We start from the raw sequence: 22,712 nt of genomic DNA on the forward strand, positions 1-22,712 counted from the left end.
CCGATTAATCGGCAAAACCGATACATCGGTCGACCTCTAGTCTTTACTGTCACTTTTGATAAATTTAATGCATCCTATTTTAATAAAATTATTTATTGATGATTCTTGGCTCATTTTGAGTAGAGATGCACCAATTGCAATTTTCTTGGCCGATTCCGATTTTCGATTTTTTTGTTAGTGTGATCTGCTGATACCGATTTTTGCCGATTCCGATTTTCTTTTTAAGAACTATAATTGACAGCATATACAAACCAAAATCTACTTTTCTTCAACGCAAAGTTTTATTTTCATAAAAAAACACAAGTAAAAAGTCAGTAATAAAATAAGATTATGTAGTCTTCATTGTAAAAATTAAATACAGTTTAATGCTTGCCATTAAAGTTATAAAACGTATTCAGTCAAGAGCAGAAAATGATTTTCTTTGTCTTTTGTTCTTTGATTAACATGACAGACAGCAGCATAAATATTTGACTGCGGTCCCTTTAAGAGTTTATCCACGGACCCAATATACTGTTACACAACATGCTTTCTCTTTCTCAACTATTTAACATTCCAAAACTGACTGTTTAACTGGATACTCACCAAGACGGGCATTTTGACATTATTTTGTATGTATTTGACCGTTTTAGCGCAGTTAGCCACTCATTTTGGTATTTGTGGCTCACAAGCTGTTTGAGACCGAGCGTTCCACTAATATAGATCAGTGGTGGTGCGCGAGCTTTTGGTGTAAGCGCGAAACCTACGGGAATGACTAAAATAATGCGCAATACAAGCACTATTTAACTGGAGCGAATGAGACGTGTGTGAGAGAGAAGGGGTCGTCGGAGAGAAGAGAGTGAGAATGCGCAGCTGATGTTATTGCCTGTGCCGCTGGTAACAAAACGGATCGGCTCGGAATCGGAAAGAAGTGAGACTGACCGACCGGTCACAGATCCGGGCCGATCATAAGGAAAATCGGCCGATTCAGATCCCTGGCCGATCGATCGGTGCATCTCTAATTTTGAGTTTAACAAAATAACCTGCAGTGTTTGAGTGAGTGAGTAAAAAGTCTGTTCTGTAAGGCGGTGAGTTATCTGAACGATTCATACAGGACAGATGCAGAATAATGACCACTTTTAAAAATTGCAGGTCCAAGATACCATTAAGCATCCAGACAGAGTGCTTTCTGCTCAGATTGTTTGATGCAACAGCTATTAAGATACATTTCTCTTTCCTCTCTTGTGCAGGCGGAGGCCAGACTTGCTGCGAAGAGAACAGCTCGTGCTGAGGCTCGGGACATCCGGATGAGAGAATTGGAGCGGCAACAGAAAGAGGTGAGTCCTATAGAGCAAATGGGTTGAGAAGTTGCACCAATGTGCAGTTTCTCAAGGTCTTCATACCTCTTTCCTCTGCCTTTGCCCAAATCCAGAACCACATGTTTATTATACTTATTTCAGTCAGGTCTGTTCTACATTGATCCTCTGTTCCAAAACCTAGTGAACTACATGCATAGGCAGCATTGTAGGCATTATAGGCAAACTTTCAACATGACGTCTGTTCCAAAAACTTAGCAGCATAATTGATGCAGGGTTGCATATATCCTTAATGGAGAAAGAAAATCCCATAATGCTTAGCAAAATGATAATGCAAAACACTATTGAGTCTCCCATATGATGAGCACTATTAGTATGACTAGCGCTGGACAATAATTCAATATCAATATGTATTGCGATATTTTTTTTTTTCAATAACGGTGATATGATTTTTAAACATTTCCGATATTTCGATATACATTACCAGTGTTTCCCATATATTGATTTATTAGTGGCGTTTGACTCGTTGAATAAACATGAGCACTGCACGTTTCAAAATCAAAACACGTCGCGGGTGTTTTATATGAATGTATCTCTGAAGGGAAAGGGACTGTGATTGTCTTCAGAACAGTTTCGATGGCATTTTCATTTTATCTGATAAAGAAGAGTTCATGAGCGGAGCTGATTTGATTACAGCTGTTACCTGGGAAACCGCTAGTTCTACTGCTCTTAAAGCGCCTCCTGCTGGCAGACAATCAGTTTGCATTTTCCGTCTCCAGCAACATGTTTTTGTTGTTGCTCTTTTATTAGGGCCTTTCGCACCGCGGGAACCTTTTCATAGTACCAGAACTAATTGTGGAACTACCCACTTTTTGGCGATTTTAGTACCGGACTGCCTTTTTCGAGAACCAAATTAGCTCCTACTCCGGCGCAGGGTCTAACCAGCACAACTGGTACTAATCGTGACATAAGTAGACATTGATTGGCCAAATGCGTATGAAAAATGTAAATGACACAGCGCACGAAACTATATTAGTTTCTTTTTTTTAAATCCATCTGGCCCATAGAACGGGACTCTCAAAGCCTTGACATCCGGGTATCCGGGAGACAAGTCAGTAAATTCGAGTAAAATCACAGGCTTCGCTTATCCCGTGCGAATGCACCACACGAAATTCAGATGTGGGGGGGTAATTTCAAAATCACACAAGGTCCCCAGATAATACTAATCCCGTGCGAATAGGGCTGTAGACTTGGCAAATTCATTTTTCATAAGTTTGTATGCACAGACATCTGTTGTGGGAGTTCTTGGCAGTTTTTACGAGGCTTATTTTAATAGTGTTCATATCGATATTGGAATTATATCGTATCGACCGAAATTAAGAAATATATCGTGATATAAATTTTGCCCATATCGTCCAGCCCTAAGTATGACACATGGATTGCGGCATATTTAGTTCCAAATCCATTCGATTTCAGTTAGGATGCTGTCTACGTGGCATTAAATGGCAAGGAAGCTAACTAGGTTTCGGAACAGAGCCTCTGGATTTCGTTCAGAATATGCCTGATCTTCTACAGACCATCCCCTCTTTTGTTGCAGTAAAGCAGAATGATTGTTTTAGAGTGGCCTTTTGCGTAATGTGCTTGTCTGTTTCAAGCATTTTTGTTGCGAGGATGAAGTACGAATGCTTTTACAAGTAGTTCCAGATTCACAACCCAGATTTAGCTAGCTGACTAACTAAGCTCATAAGTGGAAACAGGCCTTTGACAATACAGTATGTTTTCAATGGTTGAAGCCACATGTGAATGATTCAGTTATCGATGTCAGCTGTATCTGTCGGTGTTTTCTGTACTTGTGCATTTTCAGATGTTGCTCTACACTGGTTTGAAGAATATGTTTGCATACTGAAGTACATACTTTCAGTATGAGTAATTGCGTGTTAATGGGTTTGTTCATCAGTATGTTTGTTTTTGTTTTTCTCTGAAAGACATTCACCAAAAAAGTACCAAACAATCCACTGTCATGTTGAATTGCAATAGAAGTCTTTGTGTTTGTCTTGTGGCTGTCTCTCTCTCACAGCTGTCTTACCATCAGCACTCCTCCTCTAGCAGGAAATGGGGGCAAATCCACCAATGGATGGTATGAGAAAGATTAGGCCAGTATAGACATGCATGTACTTTCGCCTTTTTACTAATAAAGAGCTTTCAGATGGGAGTGTGCTAGCTGTATTCTCATACACTCAGTTGTTTGTATGTGGCTTTCAAGCATGTTTTTAATAATACTTTTGCTCTTTTGGGTTTATAAAGGAACCCTTGTGGTACTGTTGTTGTCTTTAAAAATAGTATTCTGTTAGGACAGCATTGGATTCACTTTTTCTGGAGAGTTTTTTGCACATGATCTATTTGCTTTAGTGTTTGTGTGTTTGTATATGTTACAGTGGTAACCCCGTAAAATTGGTCTCAGCATTTTAATTTTGTCAGTCTAAAACGAGTATCTCTATGTGGCCTTTTCTTTATGGGCTGGGTGATATGTTTCTGATGTCTTTGCAGTGATTTTGCTGCCAATACTAAATTATGTGAATATCACACTGATTTTAATGCATTTAAAAATGTTATTAAAGATGTTTTATAGCAAAATTCATTCATTATTTTTTAAAACCATGCACTACATATTTAATGTATTTTAAACTGTTTATTTTATATTGTATTTTTATATTACATTTAATCAAATAGAAGTAAATTAATTTTATTGTTCATTCAGTGAATAACATTGTGCAAAATATGCACTGATTTATTTTCAGCTAGATATTTACTGTTTAAATACTTGCATCAGTAAAAGCAATATTTTTAAAAGATACTAGTTCTGTCAAACGATTAATCGCATACAAAATAAAAGTATTTGTTTGCATAATATATTTGTGTTCTGTGTCTCTTTATTATGTATATATAAATACACACACATACAGTATATATTTTGAAAAATTGTTGCTCTACACTGGTTTGAAGAATATGTTTGCATACTGAAGTACATACTTTCAGTATGAGTAATTGCGTGTTAATGGGTTTGTTCATCAGTATGTTTGTTTTTGTTTTTCTCTGAAAGACATTCACCAAAAAAGTACCAAACAATCCACTGTCATGTTGAATTGCAATAGAAGTCTTTGTGTTTGTCTTGTGGCTGTCTCTCTCTCACAGCTGTCTTACCATCAGCACTCCTCCTCTAGCAGGAAATGGGGGCAAATCCACCAATGGATGGTATGAGAAAGATTAGGCCAGTATAGACATGCATGTACTTTCGCCTTTTTACTAATAAAGAGCTTTCAGATGGGAGTGTGCTAGCTGTATTCTCATACACTCAGTTGTTTGTATGTGGCTTTCAAGCATGTTTTTAATAATACTTTTGCTCTTTTGGGTTTATAAAGGAACCCTTGTGGTACTGTTGTTGTCTTTAAAAATAGTATTCTGTTAGGACAGCATTGGATTCACTTTTTCTGGAGAGTTTTTTGCACATGATCTATTTGCTTTAGTGTTTGTGTGTTTGTATATGTTACAGTGGTAACCCCGTAAAATTGGTCTCAGCATTTTAATTTTGTCAGTCTAAAACGAGTATCTCTATGTGGCCTTTTCTTTATGGGCTGGGTGATATGTTTCTGATGTCTTTGCAGTGATTTTGCTGCCAATACTAAATTATGTGAATATCACACTGATTTTAATGCATTTAAAAATGTTATTAAAGATGTTTTATAGCAAAATTCATTCATTATTTTTTAAAACCATGCACTACATATTTAATGTATTTTAAACTGTTTATTTTATATTGTATTTTTATATTACATTTAATCAAATAGAAGTAAATTAATTTTATTGTTCATTCAGTGAATAACATTGTGCAAAATATGCACTGATTTATTTTCAGCTAGATATTTACTGTTTAAATACTTGCATCAGTAAAAGCAATATTTTTAAAAGATACTAGTTCTGTCAAACGATTAATCGCATACAAAATAAAAGTATTTGTTTGCATAATATATTTGTGTTCTGTGTCTCTTTATTATGTATATATAAATACACACACATACAGTATATATTTTGAAAAATGTACATGTATTTACATGTCTATTCATATAATGTATATTATAAATAAATATATTTAATATATAAACAGCATATTTTTCTGAAATATATACATGCATATGTGTGTATTTATATATACATAATAAATATACACAGTACACATACATATATTATGTAAACAACAACTTTTAATATTGATGCGATTAATCGCAATTAATCATTTGACAGCACTATAAGATACATTTAGAATTTTGTCAAAAGTGTAAAGAAAAAAATTTTTTTTTTTTTTAAGCTATGTTGCCCAGCCCCTGTTGTCATGTTGCTGCTAGTAAGCTTGTATGCTTGCTTTGAAATTTGAACAGGTCTTATCCTGGCAGACTATCAGCAAGTTAAGTATGTTTAGAGTTTGTTTAGGACTACCGGTGAAGACTAACACTAGCACAGCCTAAAACATGCAGCTTCTTTTGTTTAAATTCTATCTTCTTCATTCTGTTCATCTCAGGCTGATGCAGAAAAGGCCCGTCATGGTCATCATTCCAGTAGCCACAGTCGACGGGTCTGTATCTCCTGATGTTGCTGTCTGTGTCTCGTCCTTTTTCCTCTTTTTTTTTATTGTCTTATTTCTTTTTTCTCCTAATTTCTCATCAACAGGGATTAAATGATGATACAGCGTCGGTCCAAAGTGTCGGAAGTTACAGGGTGTGTGTCATCCTGAACTTTATGAAAGTGCATTCAGACTTTATTCAATTGTGTAGAGTAAAACTTGCCTACAAGCTAATGTGAAATAGGTCTTTTTTGTGACATTTGAACATTATTTATGATAATTGTTTCATTTGAAATATTGGTACGTAACATGCAAATAGAAATATGCCCCAGCAATCAAATCAGCATATTTTTATTGATCCAGTAATCACAAACTGGAAAGATTTAAAAGCTTGTTTAGAAAGGTAGATTTCCAATAGCATGAAAAGTGCATTTTACATGCTATTGGAATATGAAAATGAATATGAATGTTTTCCTATTGGACGTCTGCTTTTAAAGTCAAGTTCAGCATCTTTACGAGACTTGAGCAGTTCTGATCGCTCCAGTCGGGCTAGTTCTTCCCGGAGAAGAGACTGTGTGTGTGTGTGTGTGTTTTCCATCTAACGTTGTAGTGTGTGTATTTTGGCAACATTGTTTTCTCTTGTGTGACTGTCATGACTCTCTAAATTTGTCTGCTGTATTATACTAACATTGTTTGCTCTATTTGATTGGCTAGAAAGTTTGTCTGTGTAGCACGTACTTTAGCTTATATAATATTGAAATCATCTTATTCTAAAGCTGATTTCTAAAGACATACATGATTCCCATGGTCATGGAAAATGTAAAAATTTTTAATGAGATTATTTATGAAATTCAGACCTGGAAAAGGCAATGACAGTACAGCTAAGGAATAATATTCTGAAAGCAACATTGGATTTTCATGTAGGTTACTTCAAGGTTGATGTGCATGAACATTACAGGCAGGCTTTGTGCTATTGATGACTAGCACTGTTGAGTAGTTTTTTATAAATGAAGCATAACCGCACTGACTCGGTGACTGAGTGCACTAACATAAAAAGGTCTTTGATATGATCTGACGTAGCGCTCCCTTATTAGCGCACATGGCATGGCTACAGCATGGATTACTTCATGTTATACAGTATATCCAGCATAGATTGTGATGGTTGTGCTGTTTTCTCTGCAGTCTGGTATCTCCAGTAGTTCCTCTTTGAAGAACTCCCAGTCCACTGTATGTATCTGTGACAGTTTACAGCTTATTCTCCTTTGAGTGTCAGAAGTTCTGCATTTAAGTATTTTATACTGTTCCAGTTTGACATTTTATAAGTGCAGACAGCCAGCTCTGGGATCTTTGTTCTTTCCAGCATTGTACTATGAAAGCATAGCTTTATATATCTGTGACTAGATTCTTGGGTTACACAATTAAGCAAAATAAAACTTGTGATGTGGCTTAGTGCGATAATCAAATCGGCTTTGATTTAATTAAATATATGAGCTGCATGCTTCAGAGTAAAGCGCTGCACTGTGTTCCTTTACACACAGGCAGCTCATATTCCAGTGTTTTCAGTGTCTCAGAGCAACTCAGGTCTACATGAATGTTATAAGTTTGGGTCACTTATAACGTGCATTTGGGAGCGAAAAATTCCCAAAACTTTTAACCAAAAGTGTTAATAAGAAGTGCCTATAAACAGGCTCTGTTCAACAAAAGAGAAGCTGTATGGAATCCTCTGTGGCTTTCCATCAAAATAAAATGCAATCTCGAAAAATGGTTTAATGTTTGAAAATGAGGAAAATAGGACAGCCAAAAATATTAGTATTGCCATTTTACATTTGTAAAGTCTAATAATTATGTAATTTTTTATAGGGAAAATTTTCCCTTTAGTAATAATAATAATTAAACAGGCCAACAAATAATTACATTTTAAATCACAATTTTTAGCCAAAAAATTGCGATTAGATTTTCCCTTCAAATCATGCAGCCTTTCTGGTTCCAAAATTGGTAAGTTATTACCATTAGTAAGAGAAAGCTTTACACATTTGTGATCTTCTCTTCCAGAGCTCTGTATATAATGATCTTCACAAAAAACCTGTTGGCAGTAGCTCCAAAAAGGACCTTCTGGTCAGTACTGATCAATATCCTGAACTCAAAAGCTGATTCATTCTTGATGCATCATCATGAACATGTTCTTCCTGGTTTAGAGCATGTTGTTTCAGATTTGTGACTATGATTCATATCAGATATCTGTGTTCATTTCCCATTGCTTTACACCATTTTCTTAGACTGGATTGTATCATGACCAAAGAAACTACACCAGCTTAAAGAACTCCAAACCTTCTCCCTCTACTGTCTCTACCTATAAACCACGGGTTTGTCTCCTTCCTTTCTGCATGTTTAATATTCTCACACAGCAAATCTTTGAGGAAAAGTCTTTAAGTCCTCCTGGAAAGTTCTTCCTTGCTAATTCTGTTATGTATGAAGTTAGTTTTAGTCAAGGTTTTTATTTCAGTATTTGTTGTTCCTTCAGTTTGAAAAGCTAGTCTGGAATCGTCGGTTTGACTCTGTGGAGATATCTGACAGCTGTTGCTTGTTGTTTGACCTTCACAGGCTCCGTCCAGCAGCAGTTCTACAGGTCTGATGCGCAGCTATAGTGTGGTCAGTCAGATTTTCAGCACATCTGCCATGTGATTGGATGTGATTAATCCCCACTCTGTTTTATAAGCCTCTTTGTCATCTGCTCATTTAAAAAATGTGAGATCTGTGTTTTAGGCCTCCATATGTGATGACGGTCTGTATGGTTCATATAGTTCCAGAGCTGTAAGTGAAGCCATAGCATACATACTAAAACAATAATCTTATCATATCCCCGGAGCAGCATTGGCTCAGTGGTCAGTGTTATTCCCTCCGCAGCCCTCTGAATGCAGCTGGTATTCTTCTGGTGCCAGTTCCACCCGCAGTAGCCCTGTGGTGAGCATCGCACGTGTCCAGAGCTGCAGCAGCTGCTCATGCATGTGTTCATTCTGAAACGCCAGTGTGTGCTTATCTATATTATACACTCAGATAATTCACCTTTTGAAAGTAGATGTTTGCTTTAGTCTAACTCCACGTATTGAACTTAAGTTTGTAACTCATGCATTGATTGTGTTACGAACATTAATGATACCTCAAATTTTTGGCATGTCAAGGGGAGGCGTGCAGAAGTGACTGAACTTACTGTTTATGAAAAAAACTTCATAGACCATGAAGAAGAGAACGCTATACCCTACTATTCAAAAGTTTGTGGTTGGTAAGATGTTTTTAATGCTTTTGAGGCTTTTATGCTGGGTCAAGGCTGCAATTAATTAATCAAAAATACAATAAATGTGAACTATTATTACGACTTAAAGCAACTTTTATATTTGAATATATTTGTGTAATTTATTCCTGATCAGGCAATTACCTCGAAAAGAAAGAGGAGGGGAGGAGGTGGAAGGCGAGGAAAAGAACTTTAAAAAAAAAAAAAGGAAAGGAGAGTTGTGGAGAGACCTAAATACATTAATCAAGCACAAATTTGTTACCATTAAATCCGTATCAAAATAATTTAGCACAGCTGCCAACAGGAAGAAATATAGATTATGTAATTTATTCCTGTGATGGCAAAGCTGATTTTTCAGCATTATTAGTCTTCAGAAATCATTCTAATATGCTGATTTGCTGCTTAAGAAACGTCATTGAAAACAATTTTAAAAGTTGTGCTGCGTAATCTTTTTTGTGGAAATCATGTTTTTATTTTGGAATTCTTTGATTTAATAGAAAGTTTGAGCAGCGTTTATTTGAAAGAGAAATATTTTGTAACATTATACATTTATTTACTGTCACTTTTGATCACTTTAATGCATCCTTGCTGAATAAAAGTATTAATTAAAAAAAATAAAAAATCTTACAGACCCCAAACTTTTGAATGATTGTGTATATAGAGTACCATTATATCATAGACACATGGAGGTGGCTTTGTTTTTTTGGGACTTGTGCCATTAAGCAACTTGGCTTGTCATAGGTCATCAACATCTGAGCCAAAGATTTTAAGCCAACATTGTCAGTGTAGTATGTCCAGAAATGTGTTAAAACTTATAATTTGTCATTCAATTCAGTGCATAAACTGAAAGTACAAAAAATTGGATGCATTGTTGGTGTTTTGATAAGTTGGTCTCTAAAGGTGGGGCAGGAATTCCGCCAATGTCTTTGCATGTGGTGCATTTGTCTAAACATCTTAAGTAGCAATGGCATTATTTGATGACTTGTCACTAATACAAATGGAGTGCTATTAAAAGAGTGACTTAATTGAAATGGTTGCATGTTCTGATTAACAGTTATGACAGATGGTTTTTGGTTTTCTTCCCTGTGCAATTTGCATTTCTTCTTTTTAATCATCCTCTTCTAAACCTTTCAGTCATCCTCTGATGATGATTCTGGCAGCACTGTATCTCGAGGTCGACGTGGGAGAAGGGATAGTGTGGTGAGCCAGAATAGAAACTGTGACCGCAAATCCAGTGTTCAGACAATGCAGCCGCATATTCTGTTGTCATTAAAACAGTAATATATCATAAAAACCTTTCCACTTCAACTTCTTATTTTCTTTCGCTTTCCCATGTTCTCGTCTGTCTGTGTGTAGTTGTCTGATTTCTCTGATATCTCTGAGACGGCTGCTGATTATTTCAGCCGCTCTAATCGCAGAGGCAGTATTGTCTCTGATCTTGATGATCTGAGCATCCCAGACCTGGACAGTGTAAGTCAAGACATGCATGAAGTATTAACCCATGTGACAAGTTGACCAAAGAGCACTGGATGGTTACTTAAAGGGATAGTTCAGTTATTAAAGCTGGTTTACTCTGCATGGCTTGATACTGTGTAAAAATTGCATTAAAAATGACTCTACTGGACTCTTTTATTTAATGACTGCTGTTAGGAAGGTAAATGTATTATTCCTGAATAAATGCATCTAACTGTTGTGTGTGTCTCTTTTGGTTGGTCAACTTTTGGTTTTAAAACTGAGTTTTGGTGAAGTCTGGCTGGAGCACTGACTCTGATGGTTTCTGGCTAAATTGTATGAGTTACGTGGCATGATGTGTGCCTAAAACAGGCTACAAGAAGTAGCATCATACTAACCTTTTTCTTTGTCTTACTTTAGGATGAAGGCAAAACCCAGGCCATTCAAATTGCGATGTGTTTTTTTCTAAATGTAACCAATGAGATTAGTGGTGTTTTCTTCTTTTTCAGCTTGATGAGAAATGTGACAAGCAGTTTACAGACACCTATAGCCGGGTAAGAGGAAGAGAGATCATTTTCCACTTCCCTGTGTTGTGAGATATTTGACACATAATTAAGACCCAAGTTTATGTTTCTCTTCTCATTAGGGGAAAGTTAGTTTGTATTTAGTCAGTTTTTTTCATTCAGTGCTTAAGTAAAATTTCTGGATATCTAGAGCAAGTTTAAGTGAATAGTTATTTTTGTTATCATTTTTAAATACACCACTAAAAGTTTGAGGACAGTAAGATTTTTTTAAAGAAATTAATTTTATTCAGTAAAGACAAATTAAATTAATAGAAAGTGTTAAATAAGGTTAATATTCTATTACAAATATCGGAATGTTATTATTATTTTTTTTAACATAATGTTATTTTTTTTTCTTTTCTATTCATCAAAGAATCCTAAAAATGTATATAACAGTTTCCACAAAAATATTAAACAGCACAACTGTTTTCAACATTAATAATGATTAGAAATGTTTCTTGATCAGCATATTATGATCTCTGAAGGACAATGTGACACTGAAGACTGGAGTAAAGGCTGCTGAAAATTCAGTTTTGCGTCACAGGAATAAATGAAATAAGCAAGTTGCATCTGCAAACTAGGGGTGTGGAATAATGACAAAAACTGATATTTCGTCTGCGCCGATAGTCTTGTGGGCCAACATACAGCGCCGAAATTAACTTTTACAATAAGGTTAAATTGATTTTTACCTTTTATGGGCATTTTCACTATTATATGGCCAATTTTTCAAACCTAACTAAAAGTATGCATCATCTTTTGTGGCAGATTCTTAAATTTAATCAATAAATTTAAATAGTAAGACACTATTAGGGCTGTTACCAATCAAATGAAATCAGTATTAACAAAATTAGTTTGCAATGCAGAAGTGGCATTTAGATGCATTTACACAGACTGTATAATGCAGGACATTAATGCTGTTAACCTGCAATTACAAATGCATAAACTAAAAAAAAATGTTGAATACTGATATTTGAAATGATTTTGGGTAAAAAGGGCAATATATTTTTAATGTAAACCTAAAATCGCCAGTAGATGGCGGCAAATCACTGCATGAGTGAGTCATTGAGTCATTTAGTCAACTGATTGTACAAACAGCTGATTGATTCAGTAACAAAACACTGTCCTGTGTTGCTCAGAGACGCAAAACAATTCTGCTGTGGCTTTGTTAGAAACTATTTGCGTTGAAGAAATAGAACAAAAACAGGAACTTGTGTCTTAAATGTAAGTCGATTAATATTAACTTGTGTATTGGACTGTTTTATAAAACCGATGTCACATTTGCAATCATACTGATATTTGAAGAAAAAACTGTACTCTTTGTGTATTCGTAACTTAATCAGATGATATAAAAGACAAAAGTCATACTGGGGCATATTTGCCCCCTTATTTTGAATTTTGGGGGAATTCTAAATGTATTTTAATAGACTAAATCATGCAGTGAAAGTGTGAACTCTAAATGTGCTAGCGCAGTAGTCTAACCTACATCATGCGTGCAGTCTCTGGGTGTGTTTTTGTTTTTTGCAATATACGATTACGATATTGTCATAGATGATATATTGCACACCCCTACTGCAAGCATCCTACCGAATGTTTGCAAATAAATTTAACCAACAGGTGTTACAGTTGTTGAATAATGTTTTGATTCATTGTTGATGGGTGTTTTGTGCTCTCGTTTCCTCCAGCCATCCTCTCGATGTACCACCCCGGCACTCTCTGTAGCTGCCCTGGCATCTCTGGGAGGCAGCAGTTCTAGAAGGGGCAGCGGGGATGCTGGAAGCATCGTTATGGATGCAGAGGCTTCTATCAGCGAGTTAAGGGTAATTATGTTGTTTATTTGCATTGCACAAACTGTAATACAGATTGCTGAGGTATTTCTTGAAACAAGATGAATCTACCTGCCTTTGAACATATTTTGGCTGAGCATAGAGCATCATACTTTCCTACTGAATGCATCCGATCTCAGAGAATCCACTTGTGTTCATTTCACAGTTTTATTTGTGTCTGTTAATGCTTTCATTTCTTTCCTCTTTATGTTTGAATGCCTTCGGGAAGCTCTCTCCTTTTTGTGTTTGTATGAATGTTCAATCAGAGGTCACCGCTCTGACCTTCAGTGAATGCCAAACCTTTCCCATGATCTCAACAGGACATCTATGATCTAAAGGACCAGATTCAGGATGTAGAGGGCCGATACATGCAGGGTCTTAAAGAGTTGAAGGTAGAGGGTCCTGAGCTCAACGCATGCCTTCCCTCATTCTCCACTAACACACCAGTCTCTAAGCACTCCTAGTCTGAGAGCATGAGCCTTGCATTGAGTCTTTCACTTACTACATTAGCTCTTTACAATCACGTTTTGCCCACAGTTGTGTTGCCTGAAGACGTACTTGCTCTAAAGAGCTGAAGTCACATGGAAGTCTTCTGCCTCACTTCTAACTGCTGTTAATAGAGAAGATGGACGAGGATGCAGACACACATATTTAATCAGCTGTGCAAAGGATTTCAGTGTTTGTCCAGTTCACATTTGGAAGTTGGAGACCCTGCTTTGAAAATCCTGATATCATTGAGAGACTGTGAAGGAACTGTACATGAACAGACAAGGGTTAATGTGACATAGATATGGAAGTTCCTTTTTATATCTGATGTCATATATTATTCAGTGTTAAAGGCAACATGAAATGCTGCAAACAACCTATTTAGGGACTTGATTTTGTCTAAGAATTGATTGGATTGTAAAAAGGTGGCATTACATATACTACTGTTCAAAAGTTTGGGATCAGTAATATTTCTGAAGGATCGTGCGACCCTGAAGACTGGATTATTGGCTGCTGAAAACTCTTTGCCATCACAGGGATAAATGACAGGTTCATATAGAAAGTTATAATAATATTTCACAATATTACTGTTTTTTCTGTATTTTTGAATAACTAATGCAGCCTTGGTGAGCAAAATAGCATAAAAAATCTTAATGACCATAACCTTTGAACAGTAGTTTACCTGGATGGGACAAGTGATTGGAGGGAAAGAGTCGATAAGGGAAAGTCATTTCAGAGGCGGAGCATGTTATCTTTTTAGGACAAGTTACAATGAAATGTGGACAGTAAGACCAGGAACATGCATTTAGTAAGTAAATGGGACCATTTTGATTTCATGTTGACTTTAAAAAATTCTGTCCGACTTAATATTTAGTTGTATTACACTTGCACTTTTCAGTTTTTACTTGTACATCACATTTTTGTCTAATCTTCAGTGCAGTGGTCAGTGACTTGTGTGCTTTATTTGCCTGTTATTCCGTTTTGTAGTGGTTTTGTAGCATGTAAAGCTACTCCAGTACTTTTGTGTGAAAGATTTTTCCTCCTTTTGATCAGGATTCTCTGTCAGAAGTGGAGGAGAAGTACAAGAAAGCCATGGTGTCCAATGCCCAGCTGGACAATGAAAAGGCAAACCTCATCTACCAAGTGGACACACTCAAAGACGTCATCGAGGAGATGGAAGAGCAAATGTCAGAGCTGCGCAGGGAAACGGAGGAGAAATCAAAGGTGCTTGTAATAAACTAGCATTTTTTAGAAAATAAAACTGTTTTGATTGATTTGACAGTGATTCATCAGATTAAAAAAAACATTGTATGGTCCAGCTGTCTTATTGCCACAAAATGCACAGACCCAGCTGATTGTAAATGCCATGTATTCTCAGAGGTTTATTTCTGATACATTTATTAGATGTTGGAACCCTGTACACAAGCTTTGGCAGATTGTGAATGTGTTTTTCTTTTGATTGACAGGAGTTAGAGCGGCAGAAGCACACATGTTCAGTCCTACAGCACAAACTAGAGGAAATGAAGGAGGGCATTCGTCAGCGAGATGAACTTATCGAGGTAGAGCCCAGAACAGAAATGGTTTATCGACCACAAATTCATTTGAAGACATTAGAAACATTTGCATTAGGTTAATGTTTTAAAAGCTTTTGCAAAATAATCAAGTTATAGGTGATTTGAAGTCTTGGAGTGAAAGTGTGCTTTATGTTCTTCATGAAATTGGAAGGTTCAGAGTCTTTGTCATTCACTTTCCTCTGTTGAGAGATCCTCCTGTTTTCTTCCTTCATATGTTCTGTCTCATCGCTTCTTTGTTGTGTCTATTTTGAATCTGTCCTTTTCTGCTTTATTAAACGCATCCCCAGGAGAACCAGAAAATTCAGCAAAAACTAGATAACCTCACAAGAGAGGCATTTGACCTGCAGGAAACTGTTAACTGGAAGGACAAAAAGATTGCGGTAGGACGGTTTAGGAGATGCTGCTTGGATTGATGGCAGAAAGACTGATCAAATTAACTGTTTATTTAACTCTTAGTCATCTATTAACGTTATTTTTGCCAGGCATCCTTATACATATAAACAAATTTATATGTATATAGTCTTAATTTTTTTTGTTTTGGTTTTTACAAAGGATTGATGTGTGGCTAATATAATGTGCATGTAAAAATGTAGACATTTAGAGCTTGTTCATAAAAACAAGGGGAATATATTTGCATCAATTTTTGTTTGAATGGATTTATGGGCAATGTATGAAAAAAGTGCTGCCCTCTGCTGGTATCATGAAAATATATTGCATCCAGAAGATTGATTGGTTTTACTTTTGATATACTCACTTCTGCATGAAAATCCGCGAATTGCTCAAGATGATTGAAAGAAAAGCACTATACAGACTAATAACAGCATTCCTTCACTTCCTGCACTGTTCATCTGTCAGCATGGTCCATTTTCATCCTGCCATCTGTGACTAAAGCTAGGGCTGGGCAATATATATTAAAGACGATATATGTTGGTAAATATTGCTGTTTATTATATATTGTCAATATCAGTATCATTCTTATTGAAAACATGCCTTGAAATGCCTTCAAGAAAGTTAAATTCAGTGCACACAGAAGTGTATATCATGCATCAAAAGCTGAAAAAACTTTTTATATGCAACATAGATATTATATATACACCATATACATACATACATACATACATACATACACATATATATATATATATATAATTTCTTTAAGCTATATTGCCCAGCCCTAACTGAAGGCTTGAAGGCTGTTCATTGTGTTTTCTGCTGTCTCTGTCTACTTTTCTCTTCCCTCCTCTCTCTTTTCCTGCCCTTCGTGTGGCCAGGCGTTAGAGAGACAGAAAGAGTACTTTGATTGCATTAGGAATGAGAGAGATGAGCTCAGGGATGAGCTGGCTGACCTCAAGGGGAAAAGCCGAATGGGAGAGGTATGTCCTTCAAGTGCTCCTGCACAGGATGAAAGCTTGACATCAGCACTGTATATCAACAATAAACAGACCGTTTCAATGGAAAGGTTTTGGCTTGCTGCCAACATTTGTTTTCTCTGCATTTCACTGGCCATGAAAACACTGCGAACTTTGAGCGTGACATTACAATAGTTTTAATCAATCTGAGCTGATTTATTATTGACTATATTCTTGTTATTTGCCATCTTGGATCTTTTTTTTTTTCCTCATTGAGCCTGTCACAGTACATTATGGGGTGGCCTTCTCTATAAAGGAGACATGCAGTTCTGTTTTAGATTCTGTCCTCAAGAAGGCATCTTAGAAGGAAGCTCAACTGTGTTAGTGTTTCGTGAATTTTTTTCATGAGTTTGTCACTCAAACATTGTGTGTCCAGAAGAGAAGTGACAACTGCACTGCAGTGTGTGTGTGGCCAGTGGCCATAAAAAAAAAAAGACTTTTATATTTTAATATATTGTGACCTTCCTGCTCTGACAGAAACACGGGCTGGTCATCATACCAGAGGATACGCCCAACGGAGACGCCAGCCACGAGTCCCCTACCTCAGGCATCACTGTGGTCACACAAGAGGCAGCGCAGGTGCTGGAGTCAGCGGGAGACGGACCTTTGGGTGAGTCTCCACATACACTGTCAAGCTTATATATATTAGTATGAAACAATGGCATAATACTTGTCTTCTGTTTTCATACCCCAGATGTAAGACTACGAAAGCTTGCAGATGAAAAGGATGAACTTTTGTCCCAGGTATGATTGTACATGAAGTGAATTAAAATATATTATTGGCATTGTTGAATTGAAGTAACACAACTAACGCTCTTTTAGATCAGAAAACTGAAGATGCAGCTGGAGGAAGAAAGACAAAAGCACTCAAAGATCGACAGTGTTTACACAGAAGGAGAGCGAATGGAGAACGGCACTGACCTGCATTTCATCGAGATGCAGAGTACGACCTGTGACACATGCTGTGCGCACACTCATGTTTGCATTAACATCCTTTACATGTACCATGCTTTAATACTGTCTGTTTTCTGTAGGGGATGTCAACAGACAGATAAGTGAATACAAATTCAAGCTCTCAAAGGCTGAACAGGAAATGGCTACGATGGAACAAAATGTGAGTTTATGATTAGAACTGAATAAAGTTGTTACAATAGTAAGTATAACCTATATAACAATAGTATACAAAAGTGGTATGAAATGTAACAAGTATTATTTATTTATATATTGGCACAGAAAAGGAAGCCTATTTAGGACAAATAAGATCATTTAAGGTTTGTGACGGTTTCAAAACAATTACTTATTTTTTTTCATGTCCATGTTTTTTTACTTTTTTTGTTTAAAAAGAAAAGTCTGTTTGATCGCTGAGGCTGCATTTATTTGATCAGAAATACAGTAAAACACAATTGAAAATAAAATATTTATATTTTTCTATTCAAATGGAAACTGTGATGCATTGTTTTAAGGATTGGTTGATGAATAGAAAGTAAAAAAAAAAAGTATTTGAAATGTCATTTTTTGCAACAACATAATATTGTCACTTTTGATCAGTTTAATGCATTTTTGTGTGTTTTGTAAATTAGTTTTTTGTGCCATTTCCATTTTTTTATTACTGGGAACAAATTTAATTAAATTTAAATTTAAAATAAAAGTACAATTTTATATATGTAAAATGTTAAAGAATTATTTATACATTTAAAATATGAATTGCTAATAATTACAATTATTGTGATAGTAAAAAATATTAAAAAAATTAAATATTGCCACTTTTTAATTCAATTTCTTTTTATTTTTTTTATAAATCATGGTTAATGGTCAAAATAATTGACACTTTGCATAACTGATTTTTTTTTTTGTGTATGTGTCTTGCAGGTAAACAGACTTGAAGGACAGGTGTCCAGATATAAATCTGCAGCAGATAATGCAGAAAAGATAGAAGATGAACTGAAAGCAGAGAAAAGAAAACTTCAGAGGGAGGTATGAACCCAACACTTGAGAAAATCTGCCATTCAAACATCTCTGATACTGACCTACAAGCATTTCACACATTCATTGTCCCTATAATCATAACCTGACATTTTAAATCTCTGATTTCTGGGCCTAGGAAAAGTCATGGAAACTGAAAATATCTCAATTTTAGAAACTAGTACATGATCGAAGCATAGAGAAGATCAGACCCTTTTCATATTAGCAGTCACAGTCAAGAATCATCCTCACACAGCTGTTTTCTTTTCGCAGCTGCGTACAGCCCTGGACAAGATCGAAGAAATGGAAATGACCAATAACCATCTCATAAAGCGGCTGGAGAAGATGAAAGCAAACAGAAACGCTCTCCTGTCCCAGCAGTGAAGAGAGACTCTCCGACACCAAAACAAATCCGCTGGCCCTTTAACTTGTTTCCTTGCCTCTCGTGGTAAAATACAGATTTACACCCTACTAGGGCAACACTGTGAGGGAGGAAGCCTCTGAACCTTCTCTGAACCTGAGAATATTGTACTTCTGTTGGTTTTGTTGTTTTTAAAAGCTTGGTACATCACGGTAGCTCGGACTGGGTGCTTTTTCCCCCTCCTCTTTTGTAAGTTGCACAAGTATAAAAGCGCTTTTTAAACTGTAAATCGACATGACTGCAGGGCCCTCGACGTCCATGTAAATGCTTACACAGCAATGTGCCTTCACAGGGAGGACGAGGGTTATATGCATTATAACACTATACAGGAAAAGCATATATTTCTACCGGTACAAAAAACATTAATGTGTTTAAATAAAGGGTACGGCCATGAGTTTAACAGTATAGAGAATCAATCATGTCTGCTATGGTTTCAATTTAAGTGTTTTTGTTTTGTTTTTCCAATATTTAAAATTGAAAATAAATGTGTAAATGAATGCAGTATGAATGGGCGGGTGATTCATGAATTGTGATTGTTTGCAGGGCACATTGAATTTTGTTAGTATTGTTTTGTTTTTGTTTTTTTGAAGTGCTTCGTCACAATGGACTACATCAATTTTACACTAAATTGTGATTTTAACTCGCAGTAAGAGACCGATGTTTCTACTGTGACATTTTGAGATTTCAAGTCCCAAATGCCACTTGATGCCTTTCACAGCGCTGTTGTATTCAGGTTTGGTGCGACATGTTAATCACACTAGAAACCAATTGTCTTGACACTTCATGCACACAGTGATTGTGACTAAAGCAGCTGCAAAGTATACTGTAAATAAACTACATGATTTACAAACTGACCTCTCTCAGTAAATATTTTTGGCCTTTTTTTTTTTTTTTTAGGTGAAGTGTAATTTCTACACCACAGAATTTGGTTACACTTTATTTTGATAGTCCACTTTAGACATTCTGCTAACTGTAAGTAACTTTGCCACTACATGTCAACTAATTCTCATTAACTTGCAACTACACGTCTACTAACTCTGAGTATACTTGAGAGTAGGTTAGGTTTAGGGTTAGTAGAATAAGTTGACATATACTTGCAAAGTTTCTCATAGCATGTTGTATGTTGTGGACCCATCAAAATAAAGTGTTAGAAGATATTGAGCGGACAGTCTACTAATACTCTAACGACTGCTAGTTGACATGTAGTGGCAAAGCGAACTATCAAATAAAGTGTTACCCAGAATTGCAATCTGTGTGATACAGCCCAACAGCACTGGCTAAACCAATGGCCACGTGCATGTAAAAACAGCCTTTAGTGCATACTACAATTAATTGAAATAAAAGAACATTATGCAATGATAAAACAGTATTATGTTGCATTTACACGACATTATGATATTGCATGTTTAACATTAAAGGAATAGCTCACCTAAAAATGAAAATGTCCTCAGGCCATTCAAGATGTAGTTGAGTTTGTTTCTTCATTTGATCAGATTTGGAGAAATGTAGCATTACATCTCTTATTCAAACAGGATTCACACCGCATTTCCAACATCGATTGATGGACTACGAGTTGTATGAATTACGTGTGTTTTCATCAAATCTTCTTATTCTAACAGCACCCATTCACTGCAGAACTATTCCTTTTTTTTTTGGTGGTTAGTGGTGCAAAATGACACTTCACTTTAAAACGTTATTTTGACATGATGTACTTGATGTGTTTTATTTAGCATCTAAATCACGCTTTTGGATTTATCCAGTTAGCATCTGCCAGATGCATATGTGTAAGTGCATTATGGTATTAAAGTCAGTTCCATCAGAAGACAGTAATGAAAACTGTTATGTTTATTATTTCAAAATAGTCTTTTTTTTATTCATTTGCAGTACAAATATCTATACATTCTTGGTTTAATGTTAGCTGGACACCAGAAATAATGTGACAGGCTGATTATCTCTGTCAGTCATTTTCAGTTGGTCAGCTAACCAAGAAAACACGTAGAAAAGCTGCCATTTTTGATAATACAACATTAAAACTATTACACATCAGAACTAAAACTTAGCATCTTTCAAACACTTTGTAGAGTTCAGGCAGGCTGGCTATCTGCAGAACGCTGCCGTCTTCACTGAAGTGTTTTGGAGGACTGAAGAGAGTGCGGAGTGCTTTAAAAAGCACATGCTCCACCTTCCACTGCCAGCTCATCTCTGCATCCTACAAATAATTCACACATTAAAAACTCTTGGGTTTCATTTGATTTTCCTACTAAGATCGTTAACATAAACCACAAAACACCTGAATGCATCATGTTCAGAGAAGTATACTGTTATATTTTTCTGCAGTCTGTGCAATATATATTTGCTACCCAAAATTGTCTGATTTTTGTGTGTAGCATTTGAACTACCTGTGGCTCTTCTGCATCCGGCTCCAGTGTGTATTGTTTCCTTATGGAATAGAAGTGACTGCATTCTATGCCGAAGTCATGAAAACACTCCTTCTCTCGATCCCAGTTCACCTGCATCATCCATCAGTCATTTAGCTGCATCTGAATTTTGTTTTAACTCATGCCCACTATATACAAAAGCCAATAAACTACAATTCAGTGAAATGCTGACCTCTGTGGCTAAACGCAGAATGAACATGGGAAGTCCCTCCATAGCAGGAGTGTAATTATCAAGCAGCATTGGCAGACCAGTCAGGTTCCCTTCCTGTAAGGAAATGCTTCTGTTTTGTAAAAGCAATAGTCCAAGTGATTTTTTTAACCATGGTTATATAAAGAGGTTTTTAGCATTTGTATCTAGGAACAACCTGAGGTCAAATAAAAAGCATTTTGAGCTTATTGTAAATCAGTTATACTGATGTAAGTTTAGTATGTGTCACTCACTCCATCTATTTCCAGAGAAAAGTACTCTTCCAGCATTACTGCTTTCTGCTTCAGAAAATCCACGATATACTGGGCCAGTCCTTCTTTTGGACCATCCTCCTCCGTCCATCCACTCTCCTCCGAATCCAGAGCCAACATGGCCAAATCATAGAGCGGAGCTGGATTCTGAAGAAACGCAACTTTAGTTTTTAATCAGTTAAATGTATCTGATGTAAAATATAGTTAAATAAAATGTGACCCTGGACCACAAAACCAGTCATAAGGGTACATTTTTTTAAATTGAGATTTATACCTCAAAGCTGAATAAATAAGCTTTCCATTGATGTATGGTTTGTTAGGATAGGATAATAGTTGGTCGAGATACAATTATTTGAAAATCTGGAATCTGAGGGTGCAAAAAAATCAAAATATTGAGAAAATCGCCTTTAAAGTTGTCCAAATGAAGTTCTTAGCCATGCATATTACTAATTAATTAAGTTCTGATATATTTACAGTAGGAAATTTACAAAATATCTTCATGGAACATGATCTTTACTTAATGTCGTAATGATTTTTGGCATAAAAGAAAAATCTATAATTTTGACTCCTACTATGTATTTTTGGCTATTGCTACAAATATACCCCAGCGACTTAAGGGGGTAAGCGATTTTTCAAAAACGCTTTAGTAAACTGATTCGGGCCGAATAGCAAAACAAACTTGTAGCCAATCAGCAGTAAGGGGCGTGTCTACTCATGATGTGGAGGAGAGAGCGTTCAGTGCACATGACGGACATTAGCGAGCCGAGCAACAGAAAGATAGAGATGGCGGATAAAAAAAAACAAGAGGAAAACGTCTGCGGAACAAACAAAGGCTTAAGGCAAGAAGTAGGACCCGTGTAAATATAGAATCAGCTTTCCAGCGCTGGAGAGAACTCAAGGAGCGGAAGGCCTGCGATCGGACTCCGAGG

The 22,712-nt window shown here is 36.2% G+C and overlaps 2 protein-coding genes across 11 annotated transcripts in view; one reads left to right on the top strand and one right to left on the bottom strand.

Moving 5' to 3' along the window:
- Positions 1-19,362, top strand: part of LOC107679173 (leucine-rich repeat flightless-interacting protein 2-like) — a 29,522-nt gene extending 10,160 nt beyond the window's left edge. For 3 of the 10 annotated variants that reach the window (XM_016474665.1, XM_016474666.1, XM_016474667.1), the window contains exons 3-27: positions 1,227-1,313; positions 3,370-3,429; positions 5,866-5,919; positions 6,015-6,062; positions 7,090-7,134; positions 7,960-8,022; positions 8,184-8,270; positions 8,509-8,556; positions 8,671-8,718; positions 8,812-8,868; positions 10,331-10,396; positions 10,553-10,666; positions 11,158-11,202; positions 12,894-13,028; positions 13,355-13,426; positions 14,574-14,744; positions 14,987-15,079; positions 15,382-15,474; positions 16,366-16,467; positions 16,981-17,113; positions 17,198-17,247; positions 17,326-17,446; positions 17,538-17,617; positions 18,373-18,477; positions 18,739-19,362. In XM_016474665.1, coding sequence (XP_016330151.1) covers positions 1,227-1,313; positions 3,370-3,429; positions 5,866-5,919; positions 6,015-6,062; positions 7,090-7,134; positions 7,960-8,022; positions 8,184-8,270; positions 8,509-8,556; positions 8,671-8,718; positions 8,812-8,868; positions 10,331-10,396; positions 10,553-10,666; positions 11,158-11,202; positions 12,894-13,028; positions 13,355-13,426; positions 14,574-14,744; positions 14,987-15,079; positions 15,382-15,474; positions 16,366-16,467; positions 16,981-17,113; positions 17,198-17,247; positions 17,326-17,446; positions 17,538-17,617; positions 18,373-18,477; positions 18,739-18,849 — 2,088 coding nt within the window. In that variant the 3' untranslated portion in view covers positions 18,850-19,362. Of the gene's footprint in view, positions 1-1,226; positions 1,314-3,369; positions 3,430-4,412; positions 4,545-5,865; positions 5,920-6,014; positions 6,063-7,089; positions 7,135-7,959; positions 8,023-8,183; positions 8,271-8,508; positions 8,557-8,670; positions 8,719-8,811; positions 8,869-10,330; positions 10,397-10,552; positions 10,667-11,157; positions 11,203-12,893; positions 13,029-13,354; positions 13,427-14,138; positions 14,329-14,573; positions 14,745-14,986; positions 15,080-15,381; positions 15,475-16,365; positions 16,468-16,980; positions 17,114-17,197; positions 17,248-17,325; positions 17,447-17,537; positions 17,618-18,372; positions 18,478-18,738 lie in introns of those variants that run through there. The other 7 variants (XM_016474668.1, XM_016474669.1, XM_016474670.1 and 4 more) reach the window with 7 other exon arrangements.
- Positions 19,363-20,753: 1,391 nt separating this feature from the next.
- mlh1 (mutL homolog 1, colon cancer, nonpolyposis type 2 (E. coli)) overlaps positions 20,754-22,712 on the bottom strand; it is an 8,423-nt gene continuing 6,464 nt past the window's right edge. The window contains exons 17-20 of the mRNA XM_016474675.1: positions 21,766-21,930; positions 21,497-21,589; positions 21,286-21,396; positions 20,754-21,095 (exon numbers count right to left, since the gene is read on the bottom strand). Of these exons, the coding sequence (XP_016330161.1) occupies positions 20,943-21,095; positions 21,286-21,396; positions 21,497-21,589; positions 21,766-21,930 (522 nt within the window). The 3' untranslated portion in view covers positions 20,754-20,942. The remainder of the gene's footprint in view (positions 21,096-21,285; positions 21,397-21,496; positions 21,590-21,765; positions 21,931-22,712) is intronic.

Source organism: Sinocyclocheilus anshuiensis, unplaced genomic scaffold, assembly GCF_001515605.1.
Source record: "Sinocyclocheilus anshuiensis isolate Anshui unplaced genomic scaffold, SAMN03320099.WGS_v1.1 scaffold300, whole genome shotgun sequence".
NCBI classification, from domain to species: Eukaryota; Metazoa; Chordata; class Actinopteri; order Cypriniformes; family Cyprinidae; genus Sinocyclocheilus; species Sinocyclocheilus anshuiensis.